The following is a 15,424-nucleotide window of genomic DNA, read 5'->3' as shown; positions in this document are numbered from 1 at the left end:
CTGCGACCCAGCACCTTCCCACTGCCATCCTCCAAGGCTCTGCCTGCTTTCCACGGCAGGCGTGGATTTTGCGAGGCAGTTTCTGATTGCTTGATATTTATGTGTCATCTTAGAGCTGGGCTGGGGGTTAGAAGGCAGTTGATTTGGGACTGAAAATCACCCTTATGTCATAGAATCTTCCTATGTCCCCTTGGCTGGGAATATCCAGATTTCTCCAGAGCCATTTAAAGTGGAAGGGACTTGAAGAGTAAAATATAAAAGGAGAGGGAAGAGAAAGTTAGAAGACTGACAAAGGCATGCTAGACACTCAGCCGACACACTGAAAAGACTTTTCAGGGCCTGTCACCCAGCTGAGGATGTTAAATATTATTTTCCTCTTAAAGAGCATTTGGAGCACTGAGTGTTGGAAAGGGCTCTACTTGAAACCACTCTGGACAGGGTACCCAAACAGATTTGTCCTCTTCAAGAGAGATGCCACATTCCAGGAAAGAGGTCTAAAGGAAATCCCACGTGTCTCCATCACTGAGTAGCTGGTGACTTTGGACTTGTTAACTTCTTTAACCCCAAGTTTCCTCGTGTATAAAATAGTGTAGTGTTAATATATGGTTGTTGGGATGATTAAGTGGAATAGTGTATGTGAATTGGTTAGAACAATGCCTGGTGCATACAAAGTACTCAGTGAATGTTGCTTATGATCCATTTTTTGGGAATGGTTGGGGAATAGGATGCTGTGCTGAAGAGGAATGTACCACATGAGTCTCACATGGATTACCATTTTTCAAAATTTCAGACCATAGAATTCATTCATCATGAGCTACCAGACTCAATACAATTTCATCTGCCCTTCAGATTCAGAAGGCTCTTGCAGGTTTTGTAGTATCTTGGGCCATTTTTAAGAACATTGCTGTTCCAGCCAAAAAGGAAATGTTAATGAAGGGACCACTTTGAGTTGTATGGGCAAAATTAAAAGAATCAGCAAGGGGTGGTGAGATTCTCTGGGACTAGCAGTAGTGGGAAGTCATCACTGGGCTTGATGGGCAAGCAGGGGTTGGGGTGGTGCTAGAACCAGTGAGAGTTGGAGCCCTATAGGAAATCTTCTGTGAGAGTCTGTAGCGGGAGGGATATAATTGCTGCCTAAATTGCAACACAGGGTAGGGAGGAGGCAAGAAAAACACACCAACCTGTATTTTCTCTCACTTTCTGACCTCCAACTGGTGCCTCCTATTAGCTGATGGAGGCAAGCTGGGAAAAGGAACCCAAAGGAAGCAATCCATGCAGAGCAGAAAGATTTGGGAATGCAAAGGAGAATAACCAGCACACTCACTAATTCTTGGTACACAAATCGGGACCATGCCAGTTAATGCAATGCTCTCTTGAATTAGACATTCAAATAAACCAATCCATAATGTGCTTATTTCTTTCAGTCTTTGTATTCTATAATGAAATGAACAATAGTCAAAATGGGGACTTCCAAGGAAGCAGAAATGTCCTAAGCTGAATGTAATTTCAGCTCCTTAACAATTAAGGAGTAGTTACATTTATACAGTCCTAAAATTATTTTGGCCCTTTGAAGGCAACTACGAAGCTGATGTGGCCCCTGGTGAAAATGAGTTTGACACCCCTTTCATAGGTCAGTGGCTTACAAACAATAATTTGTTTCTCAGAGCTGTGGAGGCTAGCAAGTCCAAGATCAAGGCACTGGCAGATTTGGTATCTGGTGAGAGCCCTGTGTCTGGTCCACAGACACCCAACTTTTCACTGTGATCTCACATGATGGAAGAAACAAGGATGCTCATCCCATTCATGAGCACTTCACCCTCACTGAATTTAAAATTCAATCCCTCAGTCCTACAAGCTGCATTCCAAGGCCTCAGTAGCCATGTCTGGCTAGTGGCTACCATAGTGGACAGTGCAGATATCAAACACTTCCATCATCATGGAAAGTTCTACTGGATTGTACTTGTCCAGTGACAAGACCCCCAACGCAATGAGACATGAAGCAGAAACCAGGGAACTAAGCCACACAAACTGGACATTTACATTGGGGAAAAGGACCAGATGTGGGGGACACAGAGGTGTTCAGCACGGGTAGACATATTTGAGACCCCTCCAGCTGATATGCCAATTCAGGCAGGATGGGCTCGGGCTCTGAGTGGATGGAGCCAGCAACCTAAAAGGGCTGGGGAGGGCAGCAAGGGAAGAAGGAGACTCAGGACTCATGACTGTAGCACTACAGACCTCTCCAAAAGTGTGTGTAGGGTGATGATTATTTCATGTACTTCTGAGCGGCACTCCTGGTCAAGGATATGGGACTCCACTGTCCATGTTGAACAGCACAAGCCCAGGGCTATGTCAGGTGGTGGAAGGGCTGTCTAGGTCCAGGTTCTCCAGCAGGTTCACCCCCAGAGCTCCAGAAACAGAACCAAGCTGGTGCAAGCAGCCCTTTACTTGAGAGCAAGTTTAAGTGCATAGCAGGAAGGTGAAGGGAGGTTTTAACTGGATTGATAATGAGAGAGAGATTTGTCATTCTCAATTACCTGTTAAGTTCATTCTGGAACAGTTAAATGTTTTATCATGTGGTGGGTGAAGAGCACCTTTCTGGAGATAAGTCCATGAGAGGCACCAGGCTGGATGTTTCTCGAGAGAGGTAGAATGGTGTTTTAGTTTACTAGGACTGCTGTAACAAAGTGCCATAGTTTGGGCAGGTTAAACAACAGACATTCATTGTCTCACAGTTTGGGAGGCTAGAAGTCCAAAATCAAGGTGGTGGTAGAGTTTCTTTCTTCTGAGGGCACGAGGGAGACTCTGTTCCATGCCTCTCACCTGGCTTCTGGTGTTTGGCTGACAATCTTTGGTACTCCTTGGGTTGTAAACACATTATCACTCTAAGATCTTCCTTCATGTTCAAATGGCATCTCCCTGTGCATGCGTCTGTGTCCAAATTTCCACTTTTATAAGACACCAGTTTTATCACATTAGAGTCCCTATTCTAGTATCACTTTATCTTATGAATTGCTTCTAGAATGACCTATTTTCAAATAAGGTCACATTCTAAGGTATTGAGGATTAGGATTTCAACATACAAATTTTGACATTATTTAACCCATAACAAACAGTGTGGTAGAAAGAGCATTATTTTGGAATCAGACAGACTAGGTTTGAGCCTTGCTTTTTGACACTGCTTCTCTGATGTAGTTTCATCTTATCATTTACAAAATGAGGATGATATACTTAATAGAATCATTGCTAAAATGATAAATCAGTGGTAAAATAAAGCACTATTTTATGGATTAAAAAATACTTCCAATTAAACAATGACATATCATCAATTATAGCATGCATCCCCACTTTAAATATGTTAAATTGTGAAAAAAGTATGTTTTAAAGTTATTGAAAGTAAGGACTGAAGATAACATGTAAGGTGCCTTCTGTGGGAAGGTAAGAAGGTGTACAATAAAGGCACATCATTTTTTTCACTCACCCCTTTCTTTGCCTGAGCAGAAAAGTCATCATTTCCATTGGTCACCACTCAACTAGCCATCCATTTCAAGAAGGAATGAAATGCTTTACTGGGCAGATGTCAAAATGATTCCTTAAGGTGATAGTTCTGTGAAGTGTGTTATTCCCACAAAAATTTTACTTCAAACAGGGGGCTTCCAAAGTTTCTCACCTGGAGGATTCCACTCTTTATTACATCCATTCGTGTGGATTGCTCTGAAAACCAGAGAGCCCTTGGAGGAGTTTCTCTATTTGTTTAGTTCTGGTAGAAGGTGCATTGAACTAATAGGGAATACTAGTAGCTTTGAGGGATGTGTAGTTCTGCATTAACCAGGGCTAACATCCATAGTGTAGGATATTTCATCCAGTGATGTCACTTCGTCATGATCCCAAAAGCCCCTACACATTTCCAAATAACCCCTGGGAAAGTGAGTATTACTCCCAATGAGAACCACTCCACTAGACGAATGTAAGGTACAAGGTCAGCCTCTGCTCAGGATTTTATAAATTAAGGAGAAGCAAAGGCCACCAATATCAGGCATGTTTTTGGTTTTAGAAACTGTTGAGCAGGACACCCAGCCCATGGGGCAGGTCAGTCCAGCCCCCAAAATGATGCATCCTCAACATGTAGACATATCACAAAAATAGCACCAGTAAATTTGGTTTCACGTGTGAAGAGTTATAAAGAGTTATATAACCAATAAATGTGAGAGTTTTCATCCTATGGAAGTAGAGAAATCACTTACATTGAAGATAAAAGTCATATCTCACTTGCTAGTGCCAACCTATCTCTGTTGAGTGATTTTGAGACTCACAATTTATTGCAGCTGTAGGACAGTCACTTGAAATCAGCAACCGGAATCCTGAAATTGAGTAATGCTACTTCTGGTGGCTCAGTGATTTGATTTTATTATCTAAATTTTATGTGGTTTAATATGTCCCCTTAGAAATTATATAGTTTGAAAAATTGTCTGTAATAAATCCTCTGTTTCTGAACATCAAGAAAAGCTATCCATTCTTTATTCAGAGAAAATTAATTTCCTTCCCACCCTCACTAACTAAATATTGAGGAGATATTTAAAGAATGTCAGTTTGAAGGAACACCTAATTATAAGCCTGTCCTAGAGGCCATCATGTCTCTCTGGCCCCTGATGTCATTCTTCTCTGCTTCTGTTACCCTCAGGATAGGGGCTTGTACTTCTTCAGGAAACTTTAGACTGTTCAGTGACTAGGATCAGTTTGGGCCCTGCCTTCACCTTCTCCCCACTGAGAGCATCCCATTGTTCAGTGCTCACTCCCCAACAACATCCTCTCCTTTATCTATGGCAGTTCCAACAGCCCTTGGAAGCCCAAAGTTCTAGAGAGCCATTCTGTGCATGGTCTTGAACTGTTTCTTAATGACATACTGACCTTGTCTCCTCTGCAGTCCAATCAGGGATTGGGCTGGTCAATGTTCAGGACCTCCATTGTATCTCCGATGTGCTCAGTGGATAAACCAGATCTCTAGGGACACCACTGCAGACTCACTTAATTTCTGTTACTTCCTCATTTTACATTTGATGTCTGGCTTGTGCATTACTATGATCAACAGGGTTTAGGTGCGAAAGCTTCAAATTTGCATGACTATATACCACAGAGGTGAAACACACAGACTCATGAGCTTGAATACCTAGGTTCAAATTCTACCCCTTATAAGCTGTGTGAAAGTGGGAAATTTACAGGGTCTCTCTACCTACTGGCAAGAGGGAATAATAATAATACCTACCTCATAATGTTGTCATAAGGATAAAAAGAGGGCGTTTGTCAAAGGGTTTGAATGGACACTTTACCATAGAAGACATATAGACAGCAAGTAAAGATGTGAAAAGAGGTACAGCATCATTAGTTATTAGAAAAATGCAAGTGAAAGCCATGATGAGATATCACAACCTGCCCAATAGAATTTTAAAAGTTAAACATACACTTATTTCACCCCTAAGTATTTAGCCAAGAGACGAAGAAATACATGGCCATACAAATGCTTGTACATGAATGGTCATGGCAGTTTTATGTGTGATAGCCAAACTGGGAACACCCAAACATCCATCAGTAGAATATTACCCAACAATAAAATAGATGTACCATTGATGTACACAACAAGGAACAAATCTAAAAATTATTGTTTGGGGAAGGGGGAGGCAGGGATGACAGGACAGACCTGCAGAGGGCATGAGGAAACTTTGTGGGGTAATGGGTATGTTCACTATCTTGATTGTGGTGGTGGCTTCACATGTATGCACATGTGTCAAAACTTGTTGAATTGCATACTTTAGATAGATGTGGTTTATTATATGTCAATTATACCTGAATAATGCATGGAAGGCATTCCAGAAGTATTATTTATTACAAACTTTAGCATTATACTGAAAAATGTTTTAGAATGAAATTTTTAAAAGAACAACTTACAAAAGCAAGATTCAATGATTGAGTCTATCACCATCATGCCATAACCTAGCTGCATTTTTTCATTTTTAAGGTATGCTCATGAATAAACTCAAATTAAGGAAAATAGTCCAAGCTTTGAAGTCAGGAGACGTGAATTCAGGTGCCCACTCTATCATCTAACAGGGTTGCCCAACCTCCAGTCTCTGGGCCTCATGCAGCCCAGGAGGGCTGTGAACGCAGCCCAACACAAAATTATAAATTTACTTAAAATATTATGAGATTTTTTGTGATCATGTGTTGCAATGAATTTAATATGTAGCCCAAGACAACTCTTCTTCTTCCAGTGTGGTGCAGAGATGCCAAAAGGTTGGACACCCTGGTACCTTGTGCTGATATTTGACCTTGATTTTTCTCATTAAAAAATAGTGTACCATTAGATCCCAGGATTGCTATAAGAATCAAGTTAAAAAATGAATGTGAACATGTTCTGAAAACTGTGAAATGACATGAATATATCGGTTATTATGACTACAGAGGAAGGGTGGTAAGCACACTTTTTGAAGACTTGGTAACAGAGAGCCAGCAAAATTAAAATAAGCCTTGACAAAAAAATAATAAAACCCCCACAAGAGTCAGTAATAGACCCTGCATCTTTTCAAAGCCCTTACTCTGGTATTCCTACATCAGAATTGCCTGGAACACTCTTAAAAATACAGATTTCTGGGTCCCAGCTTATACTTCCTGAATCAAAATTGCTGGGGGTAGGGAACAGGATTCTGAGTTTTTGTTTGTCTGTTTGTTGTAGAGTTTTAAAAAATAATTTTTACTAGCTGAGAGTACTTTCATTACATAGCTAAAGAGAACAGCAAGACTGGGGTAAAATAGCACACGGCATAGCAGAATTGACTTGAAAAGACTTGGGCTTTCCATCTTGCTTGATCACTGATTTTTGTCACCTTAGGACAACCACTGAATCTCTCTGGGCCTCAAATAACTCACCCATAAAATGGTCTAATGATCTATAAAGGACCCTTATGGTTCTAAATGGTTTTTATTGTTTTTTTTTTTTCAGGAATTTGAGTTTTAAAGAAAGCTGCCTGATTGATTCTAGTGCAGCCAGTAGCATGTCAGTAGATAGTCTTTTGGAAACAATCACCTTGACCTTAATACATCCTAGTGAGCTACCTTAGGCTGTGTTACTCAGATTAAACCTGGCTTCAATCTTCAGAAAAGATGATCTATCTCCCATAATAGCTGGGAATGCAAAAAGGTTTGAAACATCTTTCAAATAAGCATTTAGTATTGAGAACGTCTGCTATCACCATCCTCCTTCTTTCCATGAACACCTAGGTGCTGTTAGGATTTCTACTGGCCCTGAGATTATCTTTGGAAATTACCTCCCTTGGTAATGCAAATGTGTATTTGCTTAATTTCTTTCCAACCAGTCATTTCCCTCAAGAAACTGCATCATTCAATGTTGCACGCTTGCTGCTTGCCACTTGCCTTGGACAGCCTGTCTGTCCACATGTATGTGGCTTGATGCCAACATGAACTTTATACCTATGTGGGATCATCATTTTGAAAATCAAGAAGTGAGAAGAAAAGCAGGATTGGTGCATATCAGCCATTTGTGCCATTTGCAGTGATTAGAGCAGAGCAAAAATAACTAGGATGGGAAAGAATCTAAACCTGCCTTGGACTCTGTTATTCTATCTATAAGGAAAGATGGTTCTGTTTCTGTGTCTTGAGGATGTCAAATCCACCTATGAGTTAACTTCTTGGGAGTCATTTTGAAATTTTCTATCAAATGATACCAAATGAATATAATTAAATCTCTTACTATATGGCTCATTATTCTACAAATTTGGGCCAGATGTTGCAAAGATGCCTGTAGGGGCCCAGCAGGGGGCCCCTCTCTGCAAATGCATTGAAAGATAGAGCTTGGCAACCAGAGAATGAGTGCCTCTTCTGAATGGGGCAGTTACCAATTGTTGCCATGTGCAAATTTGGCCCCAGGTTGCCAAATACTCTGATTTTTTCCCAAAAGGTTGGGCAATAGAAATAGCCTTTCTTTTATGTTGACAAATTAAGGGAAAAATACTATTAAGTGGGACCAAGAAAATACCTCCAACTAAGCTTGAACTTGAAGACTACGAGTCTGTGACCTCTGATTTATACTATTATTCAAAACCATGATCTCCTGGCAACTGAGAAATAATTATGCCCATAAAGTAAATCCATGTACCTGTGCAATCAGCCATGATGTATGCAGCCCTGTCCCCCAGAATGACATATATACAACGTCCCCCTACATTGTATATAGGGATGTAAAAGTCAGCTCAATAGAAGCTGAGTCTTCAGAAACAGCCAGAATAGTCAGATCATCATTGGTCTGAACAATAGCTTTTGTAAAATGCTAATCAGCCATTTGTTGGGATTTGGTTTTCTATCTGTTGGATAGGGACATAACCAGATCATATTCTTTTTCTTGCAGTGTGGATTGTCCATCTCACTAGGATTAGCAGGAGGTGTTCTTTATAGGATAGCTCTCTCATACGGGCACCATAGGCAGGACTTGGGCCAGGGGTAGATCACTGAACTCTAGAATGTCAAATAGAAACAGCCCCATAGATACAGAGAACTGACACCTGTCAGAGGGGAGGAGAGTTGAGGGGCAGGGTGAAAAAGGTAAAGGGATTAAGTGCAAAAATAAAAAATAAAAATCTCATGGACACAGACAAGAGTATGGTGATTACCAGAGGGAAAGGGGGCTAAGAGAAGTAGAAAAGGATAAAGGAGGGGTGAATGGTGATGGAAAAAGACTTGATTTGATGTGAACACAAATTACAATATACAGATACTGTATTATAGAATTTTATGCTCAAAGTCTATGTAATTTTACTAACCAAAGTCACCCCAATAAATTAAATAAAAATTAAAAATAAAAATATATCTAATATGGAGGAAAAAGCAAGCATGCAAAATCTGATTAAAGAAACAATGAAGAAGAGAAAACCTTTTTTTTAAAAAAAAAGTATCTGTGGAGGTTGCAGCAGGTATCAAATTTGCTTTGCTGGAAAGCATGTACCTGCATGACTTGGTCAAAGACCATTTCCCTTCATTGTCTTCAGAGACCCTTTCCCAGTTCTCTTGGGGAAGTAGAGGAAATGGTTTTCCCAATTTGCACTAATGAATGCTGTTTATGAAGTATTCATTAAACAGTATTTCTATTTGAAAGCCAATAATACACATAGACTCCAGCTGATTTGTAAAATATGAGTGATGGATATCTCCATTTGAGACATACTGTAAGATCGTGGATAGTAACTTGGCCCTTTAAGATTTCCCAGAATATAAATGGTGTTGTATATTTTTACATGTGGTAGACATAGAAGAATCTTAGCAGTAAAGGTACCAGCAGAAAACAGATGACATACCAAGACAGAGTTTCACTCTCTAGTTGAAACTCTTTTCAAAGGCATGGGCAGGGATAAAGAAGCCCACATAGGATGGTGAAGCATCTAAGACATCAAGGTAGCAACAGCAGGAAGTCATTACCACCTGCTGGTCTGAAGAGAGGGAAATGGGGCAGGGTTACTGGATCCCAGTAAAGGTTCTCTTTGTGGAAGGGCATCTGCTAGCAGACTCCATGTGTGCAGAGCCGTGCAGCCACAGCCTGCACCTCTTTCTGACTTCTACTGTCTGACATCCTGCCGTGTCCCTCCATTGGCTGAGTCCAGCCAGAACCTAGAGGGCAAGGGAGTCCAGGAAATTCGATCCAAATTGGTCAGCCTGCAGGAGCACAGAGCAGGGTAGAGAGTAGCAGATATGGATCTGGGACAGAGGGGCAAAGGGAGAGTTATTATCATGGAGTGTTAGAGCAGGAAGGTACTTTTCATCCTCTGTTCCTCCTTTTGTTGTTAAGGAAACTGAAGCCCAGGAAATTGAAATGACTGAGTAAATATGATAATCCCAAAATAAAGCATTCTTTTTTTTATTTTAATCATTGTTCAAGTAACAGTTTTCTCCCTTTTATTCCCATTTACTCCCAATCCAGGGGGAAAAAAAAAAAGCATTCTTAAGACCAAAGGCAGTCGTCTTCATATCCATTCTCCTGGATTGGAGAATCCAGTTTATTATGCTGGGAATTGTGAGTTACAAAACTCAGATAGAGTAAGATTGGCTAAAATGGGCACCTACACATTTACCATTACTGTGCCTATCAGACATCACTAATCTATTACCAATTTCTCCACACACACCTCATACCCAGCCCAGATGTGCCCTCAGACTCTTTCTCATCCTAAGGCTCCAGGCATTTACTAATAATTGATGCATTTGGCTGCCCTATTGCCTAACAACACCAAATCTTTAAATAGAAAGCTTCGGATCATTCTGTCTAATTAGATTTTCCTCCTCGAAACACAGCTCATTCTCTAAGGGTGATGCTTCCTCGAAGACTTGAACTGCTGGCTCAGTGACTCGATGGAGGGTATTTATGGTTTCCAAGCAGGCAAAGCCATAAAATTAATTTGCCTAAAGGTTAATAATAAAAGGTCCTAATCCTATGTGGATTTTCTTTTTCTCTCCCCTTGCAGGTTGACAGAACAGAGGTGATTCGCACCTGCATAAACCCAGTGTATTCAAAACTGTTTACTGTGGACTTCTACTTTGAAGAGGTGCAGCGCCTGCGGTTTGAGGTCCACGACATCAGCAGCAACCACAATGGGCTGAAGGAGGCTGACTTCCTTGGCAGCATGGAGTGCACCCTTGGCCAGGTGGGTCAGCAGATGTCCCTTCTTCCCTCTTGCCTTCTTAGGGCCTTCCTTCTTCCCATTTATTTCTCTCCTCTCATTTAGCATGTTCTTTCTTTCTCTTGATTTTATTTTCTTTTACATGTAGCATTTTAGGGCTTCCCTGGCACTGTCCATTGTATTTACATAGGGATGATGCTGCAAATATGTGAAGAATTACTTAGTTTGCAAAATTAATCATTTTTCTTCTGAATTCTTTCATTTATTTAACAATTGTTTATTGAGCACTTACTCTGCTCTGGTTGTGTGTCTCTTATAACTATATCTTGACGCATTATAAATTTCCATCTCCCAACTAACTGTGAGAACCCCACACAGGGAATATTGCTCATTTTCATGTATTCCAAGCCTCTTGTGACCAAAAATAGCCCAGGAGAGGAACCAAATAGATATTTAGGGGATGAATAAATGCTTTTTACTTCATCTTCAGAAATAAACATCATTACTGTATACATTTGTCGGTGAGAAAAACAAGACGCAGTAGTTAAGCTTAGCCTTGGCTGGTGTGGCTGCATAGGTTGAGCACTAGCCTACGAATCAAAAGGTTGCTGGTTCAATTCCCAGTCAGGGCACATGCCTGGGTTGCGGGCCAGATTCCCAGTTGGGGGCATGCTACAGGCAACCTATCGATGTATCTCTTGCATGTATCTCTTCCTCTCTTTCTCACTCTCATCCCTTCTCTCTAAAAGTAAATAAATAAGATCTTTAAAAAAAAGAAGTTAAGCTTAAGGCACCAGACTAAAAAGTGGTAGAGCTAGAACTTGAACCAGGTCAGCCTCACTCCAAACCCCATCATTTTGTTTCCCATCATTTTGATTCTATAACCTTTCCTGTCTTTCTTTCTTCCCTTCCTGCTGTGCCCAGAACTTTAGTAGGTGCTCAGGGGAGATCTAAAAGGAGAAGTAGTCCCTGTGCCCAAGAAGCAGACACTCTGATCAGAGAAGACATACGTCTCAAAGAGAAGACATAGATGCATCTCAAATAGAGCATTTAGGATGCTCCTGAAGCCACAGTGAGACAAAATATCCTGGGCTCTGCCTGCAGTGTTGTGGACCTTCAGGGATGGGAGAGATTTCTGCTGGCTAGAATCATAGTCATTGTGGGGCCAAATGGTGAAAAAATGTGGTCCAGGGATGGGACAGAAAGCTGGGAGGTCTTTTGAGTAAGAAAGCAAGGTAAACAAACCATAGAGAACAGAACAACTGTGGCAGAGTGAGGAGCAGAGACCAGTTTCATGGATTCGAGGTCAGATGCTAATCTACTATGAAACCAATATAGCTTAAACTTCAGAGCCTTCTTCTCCTGTGGACCCTTTCCAAGGGTCTATGTCACATTTTTATAGGTAGTTTTGTACTTTTTTCTGAAAAATGATTCTAAATTATATGAACCTCTAATTCCACAAAACCAGCATTAGTCCCACACAGGGGTAAGGGTTTGAGTACGGGATTAGTAAGAAAGAGTCTGCCTGGCAAAGAGATGGCACATATGTATTTTGGTCTGTTTGTTTGTTTTTTACCCTTCCTCATGTCACTTGCCACTAAAAATAAACTTCTGCCATGTGGCACTGAGTGAAAAAATAGGCAATGTCCTGAGTTACCTTTTTCCAGCAAATACAGTGATTACTTTCATAGGATTATTACTTATTCCTTTAATGAAAGGCAAAAGCCCAATGTGGAAGTACAGCTAAGGGGAGGCAGTCAGAGAAGCTGGCATACACTCCACAGATATAATCTCTCTCATGACTCTTAGAAAGGATTGATGGCAGAGAGTTCTATGGTATTGCCAGGTATAGTATCCAATAAGTAGTCATTGAATAAATGAATTTAAAGTGAAATTCTATAATTTGTAAATAAAATAAAAGGTGATTAAAATGGCATTTTTAGAGGCAAAACAAGTCAGTCCAAGATTTTCCTTAGGCAATGGACATTCCTTATGTGTAAAAGCCAAATTCTATCCCAAGAAATAAATGTAGATCCATGTAGGGGTCCTGTGAGTGAAAGATCCTTTTCATGCAAAGCTTTGCTCATGTTGTCCACATAAATAACCCTCAAACTCACACTTTTAGTCTCTCACAAGCCTCATCTTTCCAGGATCCCTAAGTCCTTGACCCTCTACTTTGTGCCCGCCTTTGTCCTTGATGCCAGTGATATAGTGGTGCTCCCAAAACATTGTCCCTGCCTCAAGCTGCTCACAGCCTAGTTGGGGATAGAGAGGGGAGCAAATAGTTGAACAAACAATTAATTAAATTACATCCATTATAACCACTGTTAAAGAGAAATATAGATTAGGAGACCTAACATTAAAAGAATGGCATCAGGTGGCGAGGAGGTCATGGAAGATTTCTGGTGGGAAGTGACACTCACAATGAAACTAGATGGGAGAGTGAGAAGAGAGGTTCACATTCCAAGCAGGTGGGGAAATTACCAATCCCCTTTCCCGGGCCACAGTGACCTGGTCAAACTCCAAGAGCCTGTAATCAATCTTCACTTCATTCATTTAGAAACTCATTCTGCATTGGCTTGAGAAGTGACTTTTTATCAGTTTAGTAAAATCACTTTTCTCTTAGTTAGCACTTTTATACACAGTTATCTGGTCCCCATAGCTAGATTACAAGTTTCTGAAGGCAGAGGCCACATTCAACACTTCTTTGTGTCTAACGGAACATTTGCTTTACACATACCACGTGCTCAAGTCAAATTTATTGATTAGCTAACTTTGAAAAGATTTTTAACATGATAAGGTTCATTCATTTATTTATGCTTTTTTTTCTACAAGCATTTACCAAGTGCCCTGGCCCTGCCAAGTACCATGCTAGGTACTAGAGGCACAAAGATGAAAAAGTAAGAAGCCTGCCCCCAGAAGAGCTTACAATTAACCAGGGACACAGACTGATTAATAAATAATCAAAACATATATTAAGTACTACAATAGGATGCTTTCCATGGGTAGGAGGTAAAAGATGTATCACTGCCTAAAGGGAATCAGGGAGGTCTCACAGAAAAGATGAGTCTGGACCTGAATCTCTAAATGGTGAATAGGAATTCAGCAAAGAAAAGGGCAAAAAACAAAACCAAAGGCTCTCCTGGCAAAATGCCACACACAAAGGCACAGCAGCACAAGGATGAAAGAGGACATCGACATAACCAGATAAATATATGAGCATGGGAAAGAGATAGAGGTTAGATAGCAGAGGATGAGCCAGACCATGAGGCTTTTAAATACCTTTCTCTAAAGTCTGTAGAGCACAGACACGAGGCACTGGAGACATGGAAGGGTTTCCACTAGGGAAAAGATAAGACTGGATGTATATACTAGAAAGGTCATTGTGGCATCCCTGTGAAGGGTGGATGGGAGAGGATAGATGTGGGGGCAGGGAAACCAGTCAGGAAGCTAAGGCAATGACAGGAAAGAGATGAAGAGGGCAGTGGTCATGGAGGTTGAGAAGAGGCCCAGAGAAGAGCTTGTCCAAGAGCAGAACCAATGAGCCTTGGAGATTGGTTGAGGGAGAAGGAGTTTTGAGATACCTGATGTAGGTTACTGGTGAAGCAATATGACTTTCTTTGAGGGAAATGAAACTGAAGAGTGAGGTGCAGAATAGAATGTGATGCTGACACGTTCAGCTCAGGATGTGTGTGTGAAGCAACCAGAACAAGTTGCCCGTTGGTAGCTGACCACAGGGATCTGGAGTTAATATAGATTTAGGATGGTCATGACCATCCCTACAGATTTAGATTTATAGATTTAGATTTAGGATGCTCATGACCATCCCTACAGATGGTCATGAGCATGAAAGTGGGTGAGATCCCTCAAAGAGACTCTTTTATTTTTATTTTTGGAGGGAAGCTTATTGAACATGCCACATATGAACAAATCATACAGATTTTTAAATTTTTTTAAAAATTTTTTTATTGGTCAATTACAGTTGTCCCCATTTTCCCCCATTACTCTCCCCTGTCCTACCCACCCCCTACTTTCCACATTCAACTCTACCTTCCTATTGTCTTTGTCCATGGGTACTTTATACATGTTCCTTGACTTGACTCTTCCCCTTCTTACTCCCATTAATCATTGAGTATATAAGAACATCTGTACTTCCAGATAAAAGTGTGAACTTGGTGTTGTCTTGAAATCACAACCTTTTGTTGAATTTTTCTGTGTGTAGACTAACATACTAGATAGGTGTATTTGTAGTAAAACCTTTGTGAAGGGCAGGCAGTACTCTTTTACCCTCCATAGTTTCACAGATAATGACATTTAGGCATGAATGGGAGTTTTCCTCTTTTAAAAAAGAGTTGTTCTCTCTATGTGATTAAGCAAAAAGAAAGACCTTCAACATTTTCCTTCTGTATGACTCGTTATACTGCATAGTCAGGCAGGGAATGGCTGGGTATGAGCCGGTGAGCAGTGCCAGGAATGCTGTGGTCAGGTCCAAAAACCGTCTCATCACGTTAGAGTGTGCAGGCGGTGGCACCTGGTGGTCTAGCGTCATCCCAGCTCACCTGCTCTCGAGTTGTATGTCCAGAGGTGAATTCCTACAGCTATGTAAGCCTCAGTTTCCTAATTTGAAAAATGGAGATAATGGTAATGCTGGCCTCAAGAAATATTGTGAAGATCAAATAAATGGACATAAGGTGTTTAGCAGAGTCGCTGGCCCAGAGAGAGACTCAGGGTATGGAAGCTGCTGTTAA

At 40.8% G+C, this 15,424-nt stretch overlaps 1 protein-coding gene across 5 annotated transcripts in view; it reads left to right on the top strand.

Annotated features, from left to right (window-relative positions):
- The window catches only part of CPNE4 (copine 4), a 424,379-nt gene that overhangs the window by 253,124 nt on the left and 155,831 nt on the right, over positions 1 to 15,424 (top strand). For all 5 annotated transcript variants that reach the window (XM_045856916.1, XM_045856919.1, XM_045856920.1 and 2 more), the window contains one exon: positions 10,521 to 10,700. In XM_045856916.1, coding sequence (XP_045712872.1) covers positions 10,521 to 10,700 — 180 coding nt within the window. The remainder of the gene's footprint in view (positions 1 to 10,520; positions 10,701 to 15,424) is intronic.

Source organism: Phyllostomus hastatus, unplaced genomic scaffold (assembly GCF_019186645.2).
Source record: "Phyllostomus hastatus isolate PE091 unplaced genomic scaffold, TTU_PhHast_1.1 phas_scaffold_129, whole genome shotgun sequence".
Lineage (NCBI taxonomy): Eukaryota > Metazoa > Chordata > Mammalia > Chiroptera > Phyllostomidae > Phyllostomus > Phyllostomus hastatus.
The sequence above is the reverse complement of the archived record's forward strand: the minus strand, read 5'-3'. Positions and strand labels throughout refer to the sequence as shown.